Here is a 21,249-nt window from a genome sequence, read left to right as displayed (position 1 = left end):
TAAACACACGGATGGCAGCGTCGATAAGAGCATGGTTGTGTGCAAGCTGTGCAACAAGGAATTCACATCGAGCCTCAAGTATCACCTCAACGCAACACAATTAGCAGCTAGCGTGGACGTACAAGGACCCACACCCAACCCACACTGCACCAGATGACTGGTTTAAGGACCAGGGTAACTAAGTCCACGTCTGAAAAAATAATGGCCCTAATAATATATATATATATATTATATATATATTGACCTTACATATATATTTTTTATAATAATTTTTTACCTATTATTTGAAAAAATCTTTTCTTTTTTGACCCTACATATTTTGACTTTTTTCACAATATTTTTTTCCCATGACTGGAATGATCTTAGATGGAGCAACCTACACGTCGCTGTCACTAATGCCAAATGCCCCAAATTTCTGTACTTTAAACCTTATCTGGGTTCAACCCTCAAGGGACATGGTGGCTCTTCCTAAATCCTTTTTTAGTTTTGGGTAACTGACATTTATAAAAAATTATAATGGGATATTGCCCCAGAGACGGATTGGTGCATCTTGGAGGATCAACCATGCTATTCATCCTTCCTGCATTGGTAAAGGCACAAGTGAGTTGAATTTGAATGTAACAGAGAATTGGAGGGTGGATGCACTAAAAAGGGTAAACAAATCTACACCCTGTGCCAGACAGTTTAAGGTTGTCCACAGGATGCCCTGAAGTAGACAAACATGTGATTTGTCTTGAAAAATGAGGCCGTAATAAGTTTCATGTCAGTGTGACCACTGAATGAGACACATCTGCTCATCTTTACTGACTCATTCGGCCTTCTCTCCCGTCAAAAAGGTGGAACCCTATAGGCTACGTAGCATGGCTAATAAGTGCTAAAAGCTAAAGCAAAGCAATTAACATCAAGTCAATTCATCAACATTCAAAAGATTCTTCATCATTCTTGACAATGCCATCATAACTCAAGTGAACGCGCCTTGTGTTTCTGCATAACCCCCAGGGTGCCCTTCTCTGAAACAACCAGTGGGGACAATGCCCCCACAACTACCTCCACAGTAGTGCGCTCAAGACTTGGCAGGTGCGGGATTTGAACCCACAGGCGGTGCTTACAGAGGCTTTCGGCTCCTTCTTGCACCCCTACACTACCAGTCCTGGTCACATTTTGACAACTTTAATTCTTCTATTTAACCTTGAGCATGTGAGTTAAACTTTAAAACTCTTTTTAATGCTATTTCCACATCTGGGCTTGAACCCACAACCTTCAAGTGCAGTGCAGGCTTATGTCAGCAGCTCTTCCACTGTGCTACTTCACCACACACTAACAATGATTTGTTTGTTGTATTTAACCTTGAGATTGCTACTCAAACCTGAATTAAAGCCAAAGGCTCAAATCCAAGACTGGGCTTGAACCCACAACCTTCAAGTGCAGTGCAGGCTTATGTCAGCAGCTCTTCCACTGTGCTACTTCACCACACACTAACAATGATTTGTTTGTTGTATTTAACCTTGAGATTGCTACTCAAACCTGAATTAAAGCCAAAGGCTCAAATCCAAGACTGGGCTTGAACCCACAACCTACAGGGTAAGGACAGTAGCTCCTCAGCTCTTGTGCTGCACTACCTCACCATGCACAAATTAAATTTTTGTTTCTCCTATTAGACCTTGGGATTGTTTACTAAACCTCAAAACTGTTTCAAAGTTTGCAGTTTGAAGCCCTGACTGCAACCAAACCCTCCTTCTGAGAGAGCAGGTTTGAACTGAGGATCCTCCACACTTCAGCCTTCCTGCTATCTCCCTGCACTGTTCCACCACACACCTGTTGATGCTTTTGAATCCAACCTCAATTCTCATAGATTCTCAGGCTGGAATCCACAACCGTTCCATACCGTTATAATAGAATTGCAGGTCAAGTAAAGTCATATAATGGTATTTCTAATAAAGCCCTAGTTGATTTCACTATTTTTATGCTGTGATCCTTATTTCACTTTTTTCGACATGTGTGCTGATGCCCGCGTGTGAATTGAGAGGATCCATACCGACTCCCCTATGGAGCTAAACCAGTCTGAGGGTCCTCCTCAGCTGAGTGGAGAAAGCCTCTAATTAATTAGATTAATATTTTGAATCGAGTCCCGGCCCTATAAAAAGTATAACATGTGGATTGCAACAAAACAATGATGCATTTCATGAAGCTTATGACCAGCAGGCGCAATTAAAGGAATATATTCTGAATTATGCCATTCTTGGTTGTTTTGGTCCACAGCTATATTTTTTATCCAGAATAAAAACTATGTAGACCTCTATTTTCTCAATTTCTTTGCAAAGTTTCCATTTTCCTAACACACTCGCCTTCTCGCATTTCGACTTAAGCTCCTTTTTTCCATCTCTACATTCCTATAGTTTGTATTTAAGTAAGACTAATGTCCATTTTACTTAATATAAGAAAGTGAAACACTATCGCCTCAAACTCCAACATATGTAGTGTTCCCAATGGGCAAAAAATAAAAACCTACGTTATTTGCTTGTGATTTGTGGTTGTGTCTGTGGCCACTGGCGGTATATCAGCTGCAATCAGCAAAGACAGCATCCTTTAAAATATGTCATGTATAAATATGTATTTTATTTGTTAGCATACAACTTTTAGATCAATAACATCTGGGATTTCAGCTGAAAAAAAGAACAGCAAGAATTAAGCAGTCCAGATATATATGTCAGGTACGAGCTAAATTAAAACATAAATAAAATGTAATTTACAAATTAATATAGAATCAGGATATTTGTTGTTGGTATAGCTATGCCAAATCTATACTTGTAAATTTAGTGATTTCCTAAATGACCAGCCATACACACTACAGTTTATTCAACATTACTTTGGGTATTAATGACATTACATTACTCTTTGCCAATTTGTGGAACAGTTTCTACTTCAACAAAATTGAACTGTGCAAGTCATAAGAAAATCTGCTAGTAGCGGAAAATTCCATTGGAATGAATTAAAATCTCTGGAAAACCTCTGGAGGAGACCGACCCTTAAGACTTTGACAAAGGCAACATTCAAATTACTGGCACTGTCAACTAAAAAGAGCACTTTGATTACTTTGATTGAAGGCAATCTCACAATATATAAATTTATGGTTATTCAACACAAGTTACATTAACATTTACCTAACAATATTCAGGGCAGAGTTTTAAGCAATAAAAAAGGTACATGCAGTAATAACCTGACTTTTATATCTTGGTGAAATTATATCCTCAGTTCAGCTAAAAACATCACAAAGCATCGATGAATTCCATTGTCCTTTATAAAATAAAATAAAAATTAAAAAATGACCCTCTCAGTTGGCTTAATATTCAAAAAGGAGTGTCCAAAAGGAAAGATAGAAAAGTTCAAGTTGCTTTTAGGCCACATTAAAAAGGACCAAATGTAAACAAGAATGACAATAAATTGTGTAAGTATACATTTTTCTTCACCCAAATAACACTCACCGATATCTGAATAACAATATCATAATTGAATAACTGAACTTGGTCACAAAGGATGAGACATGCACATGGTAGTTAGTGGAAAGGGCCGGATTGTAGAGACGCAGTATTACGGGTGGAGGTGTGTGAGGGTGGGGGACACCTCAGGGAGGGGGTCCTCATCCAATCAGCTGAAACACAAGCAGATATTTAGTGAATGACGTTGAACTGCTTGAGCATCACCTAGAATCTTTTTTTTTTTTTACATCAGATCAGTTTTTCCATTGCACCTCTGTCTCTGATAACGTTATTAAAGCACAGGGCACAAACATCCGGACAGTTCTGCTGCTTTGATGTTAAGTAGCTCTTCACCCTTCATCCACGTATATTACTGTTTGTTTAATGGACATTTGAGTGTGAAAAAAAATGTTTAAAAAGGCAAGTAGGACAAGGAAATATGCACAGACTGAAAAAGCAAAAACAAACAGCATTCATTAATTTGCCTTGTCCGACATCATGACACTAAATGCTCTCATGTGTGCCCCCCCCCCCATTGAGGGATCAATTTGGTTTATCTACGTGCCGTGGCCAGGCAGCGATGTTTGCGCGCCGAGCCAAACACCACCCTGTCAGGAGCAGAACATCTTCTGATGCGATGCCAGGACGCCGACTGCATCGGATCCAGCGCTCGGGCAGCGCGGAGCCAAGTCTGCTTCTCCGACGGAGCCGCCGTCCCACGGGAGGCCGATCCATCACGCTGCTCGGCCCGTCACCTGGGACGCCCCCGGATCGGAGCCAGCCAAGCCTCCAGCCCAAAAGGGGGGGGGGGGGGGGGAAGGAACGCTTGATGGATTCGTGACGATACGTTTGTTCGCTTTTCAAACACAACGCTCATTTAACTAAAACGACATAAATGATTTAGATTTTTTTTTTTAAAACTAAACGCTATGCGGACATCTTTTGAGCGACATCAGTGCACAGCAGGGGGAAACCCTGGGACGTTGAGACGAGGTCACGCAGGGCACCGCCAACAAAAGTTTGGGGCAGTCCTTTTTAAACGCTGGTACTTTTCTTCTTATAAACACAGTCTGATGATAATGAGGATCTGAAACGGACTCCGATGTTCTCCCGACACGGGCCACATCCGTTCTTGTCTTATTGGTGACCGATGAAGGGTAAATATTCAATGTGCTCTTTTCCGGGACCGAAGCCTTCGACACACAAAAGTGGCCGTGGCTCAAAGTCTCGGCTCCTCACACACTTTTTTTTTTTTTTTCAAAAGTGATGCAGTGGGAGGACGGCTCAGGCCCGGCGATGAGGTCACGCTTGAGTTACGACTTATTGGCCAAAATGATTTTTAATTAAAAAAAAAAAAAAGACTGACGTCTCTGATAGGCTGCCTGCAGGAGAGAAGAAGAGCGCTTGGCAGGATGAAGAGACTTGATGTGTGGGAGGGATGGAAGCACCGTCTGCTCGCTGGCTGGGGGGTTCATCCCGTCTTTGGCCGTGGCAGAGCTCCAGTGCACTTCTCTCTCAACAGCTCCTCATAACCGTCCTGGTTTGGCATTACTCAATAGGAATGTTCATGTGTGCAGGCGCTCCGCGGGAGTTTCAAATGAGAAGATGAATGGCGCCTCTGTCCGGTAATGGGGCGAACGGACTATCCATCTCACATCCCCGGCCAATCACAAAATTCCCGACAGGTGGGCTACCTGTGGGGTACGCCTTCCTCTGCCAGGACGCACGCTGCGCCGCAGACCGAGCCGCGTCCCGCTGCCGTGCAAAGTACTTTCCAGTATGATTTGGGCCCGGCACGTCCCGGGACGCCGAAATGAAAACAAACCCCCCCCCCCCCCCCCCCCCCCCCCGGATCTTTTTCAGGAAGAGAAAGCATTTACTGTGACAGAGACAGAGGGGACTTATGGGAGACGAGCTGTGCTCTCGAGGCGATGATCGCCGGAGTGACCACGGTCTGCAGGTGGGTCAGAGCCATCAGTGGTTGATGGGCGTCCTGGGCGTTGCCATTAAGAGTCGCTCACATTAAACACCAACGGGGGGGGGGGGAGGAGGAGGAGAAGGACACTTGATGTCTCGTAAGGCCGCGCGTGTTGCGAGTTGAGCCCAGTTCTAACGTGGTCGCCTGCGTGCACTCGATGAGTCACAGAGAACAGCAATGCATGCGCGTACAAACCGGGCCTCACTAACTGGCAGGCCCGCGGGCCGGAAGCACGACCAGAAGGTTGTGATTTAAAACCTGACGGGGCGTTTTTTTTGACCGGCGCAACTTTGGTGGTTTTTACGGTATTAGCTTAAAGCAGAGACCAAAAGAATTCTAGTTAAACTATCCCACATGATACTACTCGACCAATCGAGTCTCTGCATTCCAGGCAGGATGAAGAAACTGAAGGAGTGGAAATATATTCCGTTACACTGTTAAAATATGTTCAAATGTGTTTAGATTATTTATAATTGTCGAGACCAAAAGTGAAACAGAAAAGGGGAAATTTTATTTCTCTTATTTTCAAATGCAGCCCTACTTTTTAAGTTATTGAGAGAACATTATCATTCTATTTGTAGGCATACGTGTTTAGTTCTTTGTTGTCACAATACATATTGTCAAAGGGTCCTGAATTCATTTGATCAAATGCAGATGTTGATTAACTCTATCCCTCTATTTAATCACATTAAATATCTTCTGGACCTTTGCTTCTAGAAATATTCTCTAACTGGACCAGTTGACATTTCAGTTGAATACCCCTCATGTAAACGATGTAACCAGCTTACGAAAAACTTGCATGGTTCGTTAACATGAAGTGGGAGCTCAGAGCCACAATAATGCAGCACCTGGCTGTAAAGCGCTTCCTTCACCAGCTCCCTGAAACCGCCCTGCCCGAAAGATCTCAGCCGAATGCTGAGAGTGCATTTTAGTTCCACCTGCAGTGATGCGGCGTACATTTATTGTGAAAGGTGAGAAGGGAAGGAAGTTGATGCTTCCCCAGTGGCCGCTTGGCTTTCATTAATTTATGGTATATGTTCGTGTCAAAAAATGGGATTGAGTGGATTTGTATTGATTTCTCCCATTTCATGAATCCGCTATAAGAATAAAACACACCACTTTTTTTTTTACAATGCATTGTGGGACACTTTGAGTCAGCTGTGGAGATTAAATCAAATCTCACTATGCGCTCATATAGTTCTAAAAAATGTGGAACTTAGTATATAGTACACTATTGCATCAGCAACCACAATTTCGCATTTTACATCTTTGTCCAAAGAATATCCAAAAAGAGCAGAAGCCGAAACGTGTTCCACGTAGATGTCTCACCGGAGAGCTACTTTAGTGGATGAAAAACCTCTACCAAATGGCTGGTTAAAATGGCGGCTGGTCAATGGCGAGCTGTTCTCATGTGACCCTCATGTGACCCCTCCAGAAGAGTCAGTCGCATAAACCACATGAAACATGTGAGCAACTGCCCCAGTTTGTGTTTGCTTGATGGAGACACAAAAGCATCAAAGTAAGAGCAATGCTCCTGACACTCTCCCAATCCCCCCCCCCCCCCCCCCACGGCTAGAATGTGGCCTGCAAAGCAAACAATGTGAACATTTTTGATTACGGCCTCTTAAAAAGACATTTGCTGCCTCGTTCAGACTGTCAGAGTTTGGAGTGGACTAAATGCTAGTAGGACTTTGCACAGCTCCTTTCCGGCCTCTCCACTTTCCGAAGAGCGGCGCCCTTCGTGTCGACTGGAGAACGCCACGGAAGGTGCTAACTGCCCGTCAGGGTCTCAGTAATCCGCATTCACCATCTGGCCAAAGGACACTTCAAAATGTGGATTTGAGAAGCAGGGGATTGAACCGCAGACCTTCTGTAGGGAATGTTGCCCACTCCCTCTACCTCTGAGCCACAGACTCTTTAAATCAATAAAAAAAAAAAAACTCCAGGCCACAGGGGGGGGAGGGGGGGGGGGGTTTCGTCAGATGTTTCTTTAGTGGTCTCCAGTACGGATGCTCTGGAAGCTCAGGTCGGGTTTCTAAACGTGGAGGTGCTGAGCCAGCGGGCGAGCAGGATCCGGGCTGCTGCTCTGGAGGACAACGGTCCATGGACACCAAAAATAAATGCCTGTCGGGATTTTCTTTCTAATTCTTTCACTTTCCGGGTACATCCACGTTACATGTTTCATGGCCTTCAGTGAAGCAAATGACACAGGGTTCTTCAGGACGTGAAGTCATAAAGTCAGCTGCTTTATCCAACAGCTCACCTGAGTGTGAAGCAGGTAACTGCTGTTACTCACAGATGAAAAGGCATTGATGTGGCGTTCTGCATGAACAACGCTACACACAGTGAGCCCGCATTCTTTACTGCTCTTTGACCCAAGCACTTTTTCTTTGCACTACTTTACAGAAAAGTAAGAGGGAAATTTGTACTTGAACTTGAATGATTTAAAAATGTTGTACATAGTTTGTATGCCAGCGTTGTATCTGTGCTAGAAAGATCAAGTTCAAGTTCTTGTGCTACAGAGAATAAGAGTTAGACTCACCGTGGCAGCTTTTATCTGGTCAGGCTTCTCTCCTCAAAGATGGTTACTTCTATCTTGAAAGGATTCAGTCAAGAACATTTAAAAGCAAGATCGGATCCATTTTACATTCAATTAAAGCCAAATGAAATCACAAATCGTAATGGTAACGCAACTATTGAGCGTGTTTTTGCATTGATCAACAGAGCTTGACACCGACCTCTGATGCCTTCAATTCGAGCTGAATTTCCTTGACTAGATTGTTGGTAGGAAGTCGGACTTCAGAGTATAGAAATGCCCTGTAGTTGCTCCCAATTACACCCTCTGTGCATCAGGCAGAAGCACGTGGTTAATCATCATGCCCGAGGTGATCGGCCACATGCTGCTGCTGCTTTCATGTGTGTCACCAGATCCACGGGCTTTCAGTCCGATCGGACCGCTTGTGTTCGGGAACAACATCTGTCGTTTAGGTGAGTAATGTTTCCAGTGACTCCGCCTCCCAGCATATGGCCGTCTACAACCTTTATGACCTACTACATTTATTTGGGCTATTTAGGTATGGCTACTCTGAAGTGGATTCCTCTTAAAATACACAATTAAAATAATGTGCTGATTCCTTTGTTATGTAAGCCAATGGGGCATCGTGGGATGGATCCGGAAGTTTCCAATGTTCAGTCACAGTTGCTTCGAAGGCTGGCACTCTTCTCCTCAGGAGCTCGGTCAACACTGGCGTTAGGAATGCCAGTCTTACACACTAGTGACATGTCACCTAGTGGTCCGGCTGTCTGAGCGTGTTGGAGAAATAATCCAGATCAGTGCCAGCGCTGCAGAATCCCGGGCTGGGAACCACTTCAGTCATATTTTGATATCCCTAATCCCCCATTGGCGCCTAGTTCCAATTAATTGGGCCGCTGAGTCACCCCGCGGACACGCCCCAGTGCAGCCAGGATGTTGGTGCACCCGCTGATTTCAAACAGATGATATGGATTACTTACTCACTCACTTTTATCTGATGTTTTTACAGCGTGTGCCTACATGGCGTTGGATTTCCTGTAAAGCTGAGTGGACGGCTGCTGCTTTCCATGTCCAGCTTCATCACCGACCCCGACGCAAAGCGAAACCGACACGAGGGCCTGACACGTGTTGCGTTCGAGCCACGGCGCCCCGGGGCGGCTCGAGCGCAGAGAGAGGGAGGGGGCCTGAGAGGGAGCGGTGGAGACGCGCAGCATTAGAAAGACACGGTGAGACACAGAAAAAGTAGTTTGAAAAAAAAAAAAACTTCTGTTAATGTGGAAACATAAGTTCTTGCACTGTTACTAACTTCCATTTTGATATTCAACGTAAATTTACTTGAAAATAGGTGTGGTCGGGGGGGGGGGGGGGGGTTGTACAATGTGCTCAAAGGGGGCCCTGACAGAAGAGGTTTGGGAACCACTGCATTAGGTCATTGTGAAAGCTCTTTGTTGGATTTACAGCTAAGGCTTGAAGTTTCCTTTGATCGTTTATTGTAAAAAGTATTGTTTTGATGTGTGACTGTGAAAGTGGATTGAAAAGGTTCAACATACATGTTTGATTAGTTTTATTTAGTACGGTTGGATAGAGTTCTACAAACATATACAGTATTTGGTTATTTTAAATGCGGAGGTGCTGATTATTTTTACCTTACGTAAGTTGTTTTTATGATTCGCAATTTGAGTTGGAGAGCGAAACGATGAACTGTGCGCTTGTTAATAGTCACCATACTGAGAGAAAAAGAGCTTCTGACCACAGGCGCTTCACTGCTCGACGTTGGGGTTTTTTTTGTCCAGGGCCCTCGTGCAAAAACGCAAGGCGTAACAGACTATTTCCGACCTCTCGGACACTTTTTGGAAGGATACGACTCGCAGGCCTCTCTCGATGGGATCGGTGAGCAGGAGGCCTCGTGGAGCGTAGATCTTGTCGTTCTGCTCCTGTATGTACTTTGCAACCTTCTTCAAAACCTTAACAGGGCACAGCGGAAAACCGTTTCACATCCATTGCTCATGTTAACAAGCACATAATATTCGGCGTGTCCCCCACCTTCTCGTAGTGGGTCTCCATACACAGGAAGATGATGTACGCCGTGAGGCAGGCCAGGCAGCCTTCAATGTACGACTGGCTTCCCAGCTTCTCCGCTTCGGCGTACAGGTTATTCAGGGTGCGCACCGTCTCCTCGAATTGCTGCTTGTCGATCTGAAACGCATGAAACGTGAAGCTAGAAAGGGTTCAAACCTTTGAGCAGGGCGCAGACCCAAACGTACACTTGGACGAAAACTAGTTTTGAGAGCTTTCCCTGTTGGGATATCCGAGCACCAGATTGAGTTCCTCCACTCGTTCCATCTCTGGATGGATGAGGTGTATTTGTATCTTGGGCTGGTCATACATCATGGGATTGCTGGGCCGCCTTCCCGTGCTGGAAGCAGCCCCTGAAATGCTTCGGATGCCTGGGCAGGATGCTTTGTGAATGTTTTCACTTAATAACTGATGGTTAGTGCTGCGGATGGGACGCAAACCGTGACACTCCAGCACGGATTTACATTCAGACCTCGGATGTTCTGTGAAATGCGGACTGCTCGGAACTGTAAGCGAGGACGGCCGATCCTCACATCGGTGTTTCTCACAAACCGCATTTTGGTGTCTGCCGTTCCGAAAAGGTTAGATGGGAGCGCAAGGGGATCTTAAAGCCTGCGAACGTAACATTAGATTTAGCTAGTGCAAAGATTTAACAACTTTTTGTCGCTAAATCCATCCAAAGCCACGCCCACAAATTGTCAATACGAACAAACATAGATTAGTTAGCACTCAAAGCTGCTCTTCGTTGCAGCAGACGGCACACATTATTGAATGCTGTGAAATTAAATAATTGTTTTTAAAATATATTACCTTCCTAGGGTTTAATTGTAATGGTAAATTACAATTAAATACAATGGTAAACGCTGAAGTGCATATTTGAAGGAGGTTCAGTGAACACAAATGAATGAAACGCTTGAATAATTTTGAAACCCTGCTGCCAAATCCAGAAAGAACACTGCGTGCTTTCCAAGCTGTTTGGTGTTAAAGTGTTAAAACAGGAAGAAAATACAAGATATTAATAATAAGGTCCACAGCCTTCCATAATTATGTGCAAGAATGATACAGCGTGTAGATGGGGAGCCAAACTGCATGGTGAAACCAAACACAGAGGTGAAATATGTTGGCCCAGAGAAACTGCACTGATATTTCAACATTAGGTTCTGCAAACATCTTACAAAGAGATAGAAATGAAAAATGGAAGCCACTGAAAAGCTTGGCTCAATACTGCATATTTCTTTAAGTAGGATTACAGGAAGAAACATTAACAAAATACACGTGGGAAGACATTTTGATAGGAGACCCTTGAGCTCTTAACCTCCCAAAAGGGGGGGGGCATTCTTCATTTCCCAGCAGTTGTACGTGTGTGTGTGAACTGAATCCTACCAGAAAACATGGGAGACCACCCAATTAAGAGGGAAATGCCAATAAACCACTAGTGAGCGGTTTAAATGTTTCGACACAGCTCTTCTCATGTGGTGCATGCATTTAAAAAAACCGAAGCCTCCTGTCCTTCAAACTCCGAAACGTTTTCTTGGCCGGGCAGCTTCTCTGATGTGGCAGGAGAAGCTGCCGGGTCCCAGCGCCCTGCTCTATGTGCTACACATCATTGCTGGTGATTGCTCTTTAATGGACTGACGACCCGCGAAGAGCGGCAAAACCCGACCGGGGCTTTGCGTTTGAGGACGGGTCGGCGACACTGGAGCCGGCTCGGGGAGAGTCCCGCGGCACCAGGAGGCGGAGCGCTGGTGTAAACCATGTGCCATCGTGACCCGCCTTTAGAAGCCCACCTAGGTCATGGAGGGGAAACACTAGGACAGGTTGCTATGACAAACGCACCATTTCAGCAAAACACTGCTGAAATGGAGTGTAATTAGAGGGATTATCTCTTGCAGCTACGGTAGTATGTCTTCCCCCGAGATCCAACTCAGTGGCTCAGATGTTTACACTACTGCCATGTAGCTCAGAGCTCTTGAGTTACACTTTATTTCTATATGAAACGGGTTATTTAAGTGTATAAACCTGTATGTTCCTCATATGCAAGATGACGTGTGTTTGTTTTTGTTTGTATTGTTAGTGAGTTATGTTGCTATTCTATTTGGTAGCTGTAGTTTGTATAGCGATTGAAATGCGTGCGCAGAGTTCCTACGTGTTTGCGCTCACATGAAGAAATGAAGTGAAAGAGGGAAAGTAACAGCCGCCGGGTGCTGCTTCGGCTCTATAAGAGAGGGACATCAGAGAGACGTGATGCGAGACGAGATGATCGTTGTATCTCTGAAAATGTCCGGTTTCAAAATTCCAGGTGCCCGCTTCTTTTTTCATAATCACGAGCTAGAATGAAATGACGCACGACACTGAACAAATAGCCCACAGTGTAACATCAGTTACCTCTTTGGATTCTGTTCTCTAAAAATATCCTTTAAAACACCCTTGATGTTTTCATGTAGAATAGAATCTTCATCACAATGAATCAATTAATGCACTATTATAGGCTATGTAACTGTATTGAGATAAACAAAAATACAGGCACTACACGCACAGCCTGTATTGCAGTAAATAAGCGGAGACACTAGCTTGTTTGCTTTAACGCATCTTTTTGGGGGGGTTTTGGGAGGATGCTGTTGCTCCCTCAGCGCTACTGCTTGCTACCCCCTTTCCATTTGTATAATTCATAACATTTAATACGTCGAACTAAAATAATTATTGTACATTGTCATTGAAATTAACGGTTTCAAATGTATTTTCGGAATACTTACTTACTTTGGTACGTAAATATCTGTCTTTGTAGCACAAGTGCTACGTACAAAAAAGGTGGCATACAGCCCTGGTCATTATTCTCCCTCCCATATCTTACACACCAAAGACCTATGAATAAATGGCTGATCTCAGAGACATTTTACTCGCTGGTGGTATCGCCAAGTCCTAAAACCGGTGAACACCAGTTTCCGCTCCTCCACGAGACAAGTGAGTGTCCTATAGATGTGGTGGACAGATTAAGTTACCATTTCAACAAAGTCAGCGTGCCACTGTGATTGAACAAGTCATTCTGGAGAACAGCGAGCAGCCGTGTCCTACCCGGGACTCCAGCTCAGAGGGGAACTTGGTTTGGAAGTGGCACACGGTGCCGTTGGTGTAATCTCTCTGAATGAAGACTTTGGCAGCGACGGACGCCTGCTGCCTCATGTCCTGCAGGCTGTGAGTCTGGGAAGACAGGAGACAGCGATGAGCACACAATTGCACATTGATACACCGGCCCTATTCTCATCTTTTATCTCACACTGAAAAAAAGTGCTGTGGGACTTCCATTAAGTATCAGTTTTACGTATGTACCCTATGTCGATGTTTTAAATATATATATATATATATATATATATTTTTAAAACGTATTTACCCGACAAAGACTGTCAATGAAAATGGTACAAAGACCATGTACCTGGACTAAAATGACATGTTAAAATGCCCTATTATAGTTGTACTTTTTACATCTGCTGTATTTGTGTATTTGTAGTGAAACAGATAGTGAAACAATATTCTTTTTATCTTAAACAAGTCAGTCGTTTAGTTACATAACTGGTAAGGTATATTTAAAAAGATTTAAAGTAAAATGAATTACTAGAAAAACAGAAAACAACACTTATTAGTGTGTTACAAAGATGTGCAGTTATCTCTATACTGTTTTGATAATTGAAAGGAATAACATATCTTTGACAGATGTGGACTGCATCCACAGTCCTGGAATTGCAGAGACTTTCTTACTGTCATTTAACCATCACATTAAATATATATATTTGTGGCATCAATCAAACGAATCAATTGGTCGACTAATCTTCTCTGCACTGGACCACCATGTGATGGAGGTTCAGAGCCGCTTCGTCTCCACGAGAGCTTCATTTAACGTTAAACGCTGCTTTGCGCCACCTTTCAGACCGATGGGAGCTCATGTTGGTGTTTAGAAAGACAACGACAGCAAAGGACGTCCGTCATCCCGCACAACGTGCCTCTGGTGTGACGTTACCCAAAGCCTCGTTCCGCCCATCACCTGTGTTCCAGTGGAGTAACGTCTGGGCCAGATGTGTAGCCAGATGTGTCATTAGTACGCGGCCAATTAACTCAGCGTTCCGTATCAAAAGGAGCCCAGTTAACGTTGGGGTTTCGCAGTTTCGCCGCGCGTTAGAAAAACAAAAAAATCTCTACGGGGTGGCGTTTAAGAATGATACTAATTATTAAGGCTTAGCATTATGCAAACATTACCCAGTCAAGTTTGCACACGGACTGGGGAGCTACCAGGCTGTCACCGGGGAACGTTTTAACGTTTTAACATCAAACGCACACTCAGAAAAGCGGGATTAAATTAGACATTGGGAGAGAGATGCTCGCACTACTCTGACGTACGAAAGAATGAAGTTTATCAACGATAGTTTACCTCTGCCATGTTGAACAAGATTTCTGTTTATGTTCCACTAGAAGCTATTAGCATGTACGGCAAGATAACCTGTCCGGGTGGAACCTTTGGGTGATAACGAAAGTTCCGGTTGTAGCCCTTAAAAGAAACAAGTTCACTACAATAACTTTTTAAATCATTTTAACACAAGGTATAACCTATGTTGGAATTTATCTCAATAAATTTATTTAAGTACAAGGGCAATTCTGAGTTGTATTATTTTGTTGTGCGACATTACACTTTCACTCCACTACATTCAAATAGTATTACACCTTTAGCTTCCCTATGTTAATGAAAGCTATAATTAGTTGTAGATTAGATTTAAATATAAAACAACAAAAAACGACGCACTGCCCTTTGTCATATAAAATGAATTGCATCTAATGGTGAAAATATTTCTGACACGTGTTTAACAGTCAGTACTGTTGTTAGATAACCCAGAGTTTAATTTATAAATCAGCCGATACTTGTGACTGCATGATCATGCATCATTGCTAATGTAACAGTGTACCAATTTGTGGGATATAATTAAATTAAATTAAAAAAAATCTTTTTTTAATTTCTCGTAAAGTCAAAGTCATTAAAATGAATAAACAGTAATGGAGGATTCAGCATCTTTTTTTAAACGGTTACATTGCTTCAAAGTATTGCAGTGACAACAGAGTTGTTTTCCTTTTAAATAAATAAGCCCAAGGATGACACTAAACTCATTTTGGGTCGCAGCGTTAAGCCTATACCCGAGAGAGCCAGATGTTTCAGGCCTCGTCAATCACCGACCCAAACAGCTGCGGTTTTGCAATTAGATGTACTTTCAAAATTTAGCACATACCCATCTTTGGTAAGGGCTCTGAGCCTAGAAACGATTAGGCTTCCTGTTTTGAAGAAAAATTTGACCACCATGCAAAATATTGCTATTACTTGGATATTTGGCACACATATTGAATCCATCCAGCGGGGTTTGTTATTCGAGAGCCAGCCAGCCACTAAAGCCCTCTAAAAACACAATGTAGTGTAATTAGTTTGACAGTGAGCAGCAGAACAACGACCCTCGCTCCATGCCTCTCAGGGAATTAGAGCAACAGTATAACAACTTTGGCAAAGTCAAGACAGTATTTTACAGCCTGTCTGGGGTTGGTGTTCAGCTCCGAGATGTAAATGCTCTGCCTCTGAGGAATGTATTTTTCACAGCCTGTCATCCCATGCATCACAAGGCCGGATCCCAGCTTTCAGTGGGTAATTAGTGCATCTGTATAAATGTAAAAATGCAGGGTTAGGGGTATTGCTCCTGCACCGGGCTTGTTTGTCCCCTGGCAAGGGGCTGGGCCTGTTAAGCCCTTCTCCTCGGCGGTGGCCGGTGCGGGAGAGACCACTAATGAGGGCCATTTGGGCCATTCATCTACAGCACATGCTGATTATCAGCCCACGACAATAGTTTAACTGCATCTCAAGCTATTAGTGTCTCTAATAGAAGCACTATACATCTTTCTTAGAACCACAGCTAACCATTCAGCTCGGGAAATGTTATTTTGAAAGGGATATTATATGTTGTACATTTTAGATAAACGATGTGTATATATATATATATATACGGTATATCGCGATAAAAAACTGTGGGGATGGATGACTGTAGTCTGAAAATGTCAGCAGGCTGGTCTGTTTGAGTAGCTGGCTGAAAGCAACAAAGTAGTAGGCTTATCTCTTATCTCCGAACCTAATTGGTTCTGAGATAAGAGACCTGACTGCTTTGTTCACAGCAAAAAAGAAAATATCAAGCCATGGTTTAACTGCACTGTAGGCTGAGTTTACTTGAAATGTGCCCTTTATCATTTTATTTTGTACCGCCCTGTTTGTCAATGTTGTTTTTCAGTCAAATAAAATATTTGCATAAAGCTAGCCAATCCACTTTTCATGTTGAAAAGAGCATTAAAATGAATTAAAAAATGGGACATTTGGAATAGATACAATTTTGCGATTAATCATGATTAAATATTTTAAATCGTTTGACAGCACTAATTTTATCAGCATGTATAATTTTTTGTTCTGATCTTTGCCCAAAGCGCTTGTGTTTAATCATTTCTCCATAACCACCCACATCTTTACTCAAAACATTGAGCGTTTACTGCCAAAGGGAAAGAGAAATTAAATCCACTACTTCACTCCGAAAGATTAAACAAAAGGGGGATTTTTGCTTCTCCACTTCAGAGATCTCCTCTTGTGCAGACAGTATCCAAACATGAAATCACGTCTTGACACAATTTATCTCTGGTGGAATATAAATGTGTATTTCAGAACCATACTTAGGGACAATTTTCATGTACTTATACTTATTTAAGTTACTCACAGATTTTACATATAAATCATAAACATCAGTTGTATGTAAAAGGACTCAATGCCAAAGGTAAAAAAAAGTATAAGCTCTCTGTGGATCAGCTACATATATAAAACAAATGTTTTAATACTAATGTATTTGAAATAATTAGCTCAAGATATACTAAACTATGTCATAAACGGACAGGAGGATTTCAATTCTACTGTGGTGTTCTGAAGTACTTCATGCTGAAACTACTTTTTATATATAAAACAAACATTTCCAAATTCCCTCTTAGTACATTCCTCTGGGTCTGGTCCGCTTCGATGACACGTGCTCCGCCTCAACAATCTGTGAATATGTGAGGTTTCAATTCTAAACCCGCTGTGAGTTAAGAATACTTTTGTCCTTCAACAGATAAATCTGAAAGACAGTCGTTTCGTTTAAAAACTCAAACATCCCAGTTGAGTAACAAGAAGCAAAACACATGTTTTTCCCCCCGTTCAAAGCGGGACGTATACCAATATTACTAGAAACATTCACAGTGAAGGGCAAGCGTGTGTACTGGCCTCTGTATTCTATCTTCTCATTGTGAAGCGAGCCTTTCATGCAGGAGTTTAACCAGACACAAGCTGCTTCCTTTTACTGGGATTTATATTCACTTGACTAACAGCTAAGGATCCACAAGCGCAATGCCTTTCCAAACGCATAGCCTTGACAGATAATTGCTTCTTTACTGCTGCTATTTGAAATCCTTGCATCCCCTAATGTACCCTCCATGGCCCAAAGCCCCAAACTGCTCGTGAACATGAAGGCAAGCAGCCAAGCAGCGAAGAACGTGGCCGGGCTGCTGCTGGCAGCGGCCAGCGTGCCCTTTTGTTCTCGCTACGTTACCACGTTCACCTCGTGAGGAGGTCTCAAGGAGTCCGCGCCTTCGAATGACCTCTGTTGGCAGCCTGTAGGAGCTGCAGCACATGTCGGCGTGTGAGAAATAAGACCAGAGATCGTTGGGATTTTTACTTGCTTTTTAACCATTTATCACATTCAAGATTCTCTTCTTTTTTCTTTTCTTTTTTACAAATTTTAGTTTACTTTCATTTATTTTACTGTTGTTTCTAAACAAAAAGATGTTTCATTGAAATTCAGAAATGCCAAATAAATATCCCAATTACTTAAAAAAAAGAATGCTACATTGATAATAAATTCTTGAATTAAATCCAATCTGGAACTTGATTAGTTGTCTATTCTTACATTTACATTTATTTATTTCTCAACATTTCTACTGTTATTTACAACCTATCTTATTACATAAGGACAACTAATAAATAATGCATATGTTAATTATAATGTATTCCTCAATATGTGGCATTTTAATATTTAATGCCCATGTATTTCTTTGTGTATTTAAGGATAATTCTTTTTCCTACATGGACCATTGCTGATGAGCTGAAATGTTGCATGCGGACGATTGGGTGGAAATTCAGCACGTGTGGGCTTCTTGCTGCACATCAAGTTGGCAAATAAAAGCGAGAAATCGCTGAACCTGCCCACATAATTATTTAGTCATTGGAATTTTATAAAAACACATTAACCAGCAAATGTCAGCCAGCCAAATGAACTCTGGGTTAAATGATTTCATCTTTTAATTTAGGCTTTTAAAATTGACGAGTGGGGATATTAATCAAAGCTTAAGGCATGAATGAAATAGTTAATCATTTGACTCCCCAATGATGGCCTTAGTCACACATGGTTTGTATCCACCAGGAGTCCCTCACGCCACCCCAAATTGCTGGTCCAATGTCAACAACGTTATTATCTCACCTCCGTATGACTCACTTGCAGCAGTTGTGGTCGGAGGCATTCAGCTGAGCGAAGAAATTCAAACAATCACTTTCCTCCCGATGCCTTCAGGAGGAACATACATGCCTCTAAATGTTTATTAGCTGTTTAATATCCTGTTTAGGGTGCCTTTTAATCATTTTAGTGTTGTTAAGTCCCTTGGTTAAGTCACGGTTTCCTGTATAGGTACCGGTGTTCCTCTCAAGCAACTTTTCACTGGCCCTTGAAGATGTGCAAACGACCCAATGGCCTGATATGTGCCGGTACACACACCATTTGCAGCCAAAAGTAATGGTACATACACTTTTTTTTTACGACAAAGAAATGTAATCTTTATTTTGTGGCCCAAAATGAGACCCAGCACGCCAAAATCTCCCTCATTCATTGTAGCAGGATGTGGGTTGCCCTCATGTTGGGCATGTTTTGACTGGGATTGGGGAGTCGGATTACCTCATATTTCATTCTGCAGTCTGAGGGGCATTCATCATCCCGTTAAATGCAGACAGTTTTATAGTGTTGTGTGTGAGAGTGCTTCTCGCCCACATAACTCTGTGGCTCATTTAAGACCTTTTGTACCCAAATGTCCAACTTAACAAGCAGACGTCTCTGCAGCTGGCTATTCCTTCACCGATTCAGTGACCACAACCTTCCTTCAAAAAAATGTTAACATACATGAATTTCTTTCATTTATATGAACGACATTAGTTTTACGACATTACTACACAGCAAATTTCCGAGAGTTAAATTGACCCTGTGAGATTCAAAATTTAACACCAATTTTGTCAGTGTTAAATCAACACTCAACAAAGTGTTAACAATTTAACTCGGAATAAGTGTCAAAAATAAATCTTCTCATTGTTAAATACAACGTCATTTAGCTAACATTTTAGCCCAGGGAGACATTCAGGGTTAAGTGTATTGCTCAGGGACACTTTGACATGGGACATGGGTCAGACAGGGTTCGAACCAACAACCCTGTGGTTTCCTGGCGCACCCTCACCAATCCATGAAGCATATTACATGGAGTTAAGCCTGATACCAAGAAGTGTGACACTGTACAGTTACATTTCAATCATATCATTACAATTTAACTCTACTAAGTGAAATGAATCTGATCTTGACATTGGATGATGACTCCAGCTCTTTCGTACAATTGACTCTGTAAGAGTTGAATCAACTTTTTGCAGTGTGGTTTCAACTCTGCACTTCAACACTTTTTCCAAACACCGGAAAATGAACTCTAAGGATTTTGCTGTGTAGGTACTGCAGAAACAAACGCTCTGTACTGGCACAATAACGCATGTTTCCAATGATTACAAGTTGGCATACTGGAAATTGACAATAGTATTAGTATTGTGACCATATTGTCAGGGAAAAACACTTGTTGAATTATGCATATTGAAAATAAATACAGGTATAGATATTTCGCTCAAATGGCTTTTAACATTTGCAGAGATTTTGTGTCTGATCACATGTTGCAATAATACAAATACTGCATTTAAAGTTTTTCGGCATCCCCACATGTGGTGTGGGACAGCGCTCTTGTTAGAGCAAAAGAACTCTCGCAATTAGTTGAAGAGAGAAGGCAGAAATGAGAAGCTTGGCAGCGTATCACAAAGAAGAGACCAAACAATCATGTGGTGCTGATTTCTTGGATACACACAGATGTTGCATATCAATGTTGTTGTCTATGGCAACATAACCTCCCGTTAAACAAAGCGGACCGTATGCAAAAACCGATTCTATTCATGACGGATGTGTTTTAAACCGAACACATGGAAACACCGTCTCCTTCACTTCCACTGCATGATTGCCACATCTGGTCTTGTTACAGTCCGGCATTATTATCGGACCGCTTACCTCTGCACACCTGCCTCCAGTGTATGTACTGCATGTACTATGCGTGTACTGTTCTTTTTTTTCCACAAAGACTCCCTTGATTAACGGGAGCTTGGTAGCTTGACAAAATAAAGTATTAAAACACAGAAAAGGATTTACAGAGAATCTTTGTCTTTTGCAGCACGGAGGCTTTTTTGGCGTCCCAGTTTGAGTTTTCAGATTTGTATCCGTCTTGCTCCTTAAATGTTGTTTTGGTGAACTAATGGGATTATTTTTGCCCGAGTGCAGGTCTATTTGTAGAAGCAAAAATTCAATCAGCTGCGAGTTTACCCTCAATACCCCAACGCTTTCACCACTCATAGTTCCCCTCGGTATGATGTGACAGAGTGAGAGACCCCCGTTGCACAATTTCAACTACCACAGGCGACTAAACGCACTGCCTCGTTTGGACTTCTCATTGCTCTGTTTCTACTCGTACCAACTGGAAACACTCGCAAAACTTCTCACCCGACTCAGGGAAAGCGAATTAGACCGTTCAAAGCCAACCGCAGTCTTGGTACAGATCTCCCGCCCAACACTGTCGTAATTATGAGTTTCACAAGAGGGATGATGGACAAGCCAAATGAGTGACTTGTGCAAAGAAAGCTGTCTAGAAGACGGATCGTGTTTATCCCTCGTAAAAAACCGCGTCAGGGTCCAGGATTGAATCGTTTGCTCCTTCCCCATAAACTGGATCTGGTGATTTTGGGGAGCAGCCATGTT

The 21,249-nt window shown here is 42.5% G+C and overlaps 1 protein-coding gene across 1 annotated transcript; it reads right to left on the bottom strand.

Annotated features, from left to right (window-relative positions):
* Positions 1-2,596: 2,596 nt before the first annotated feature.
* LOC119225506 (golgin subfamily A member 7-like) lies at positions 2,597-14,586 on the bottom strand. The gene is made up of 6 exons (XM_037483400.2): positions 14,484-14,586; positions 13,136-13,261; positions 10,031-10,183; positions 9,850-9,951; positions 7,997-8,049; positions 2,597-3,649 (listed from the first exon to the last, which is right to left on the bottom strand). The coding sequence occupies exons 1-5, from the start codon at positions 14,490-14,492 to the stop codon at positions 8,008-8,010; spliced, it is 432 nt and encodes a 143-aa protein (XP_037339297.1). The 5' UTR covers positions 14,493-14,586; the 3' UTR covers positions 2,597-3,649; positions 7,997-8,007.
* Between the last annotated feature and the right edge of the window lie 6,663 nt (positions 14,587-21,249).

The sequence above is a fragment of the Pungitius pungitius genome, chromosome 5 (assembly GCF_949316345.1).
Source record: "Pungitius pungitius chromosome 5, fPunPun2.1, whole genome shotgun sequence".
Classification (NCBI taxonomy): domain Eukaryota; kingdom Metazoa; phylum Chordata; class Actinopteri; order Perciformes; family Gasterosteidae; genus Pungitius; species Pungitius pungitius.
The sequence above is the reverse complement of the archived record's forward strand: the minus strand, read 5'-3'. Positions and strand labels throughout refer to the sequence as shown.

What these genes read in the sequence shown, in the direction of transcription:
- LOC119225506 (XM_037483400.2), bottom strand. An exon ending in CCTCTGAGCTGGAGTCCCGG is followed by an intron (nt 10,184 to 13,135) that starts GTAGGACACGGC and finishes CATGCGTTTCAG; the next exon opens with ATCGACAAGCAGCAATTCGA. An exon ending in TGGAGACCCACTACGAGAAG is followed by an intron (nt 9,952 to 10,030) that starts GTGGGGGACACG and finishes TGCCCTGTTAAG; the next exon opens with GTTTTGAAGAAGGTTGCAAA.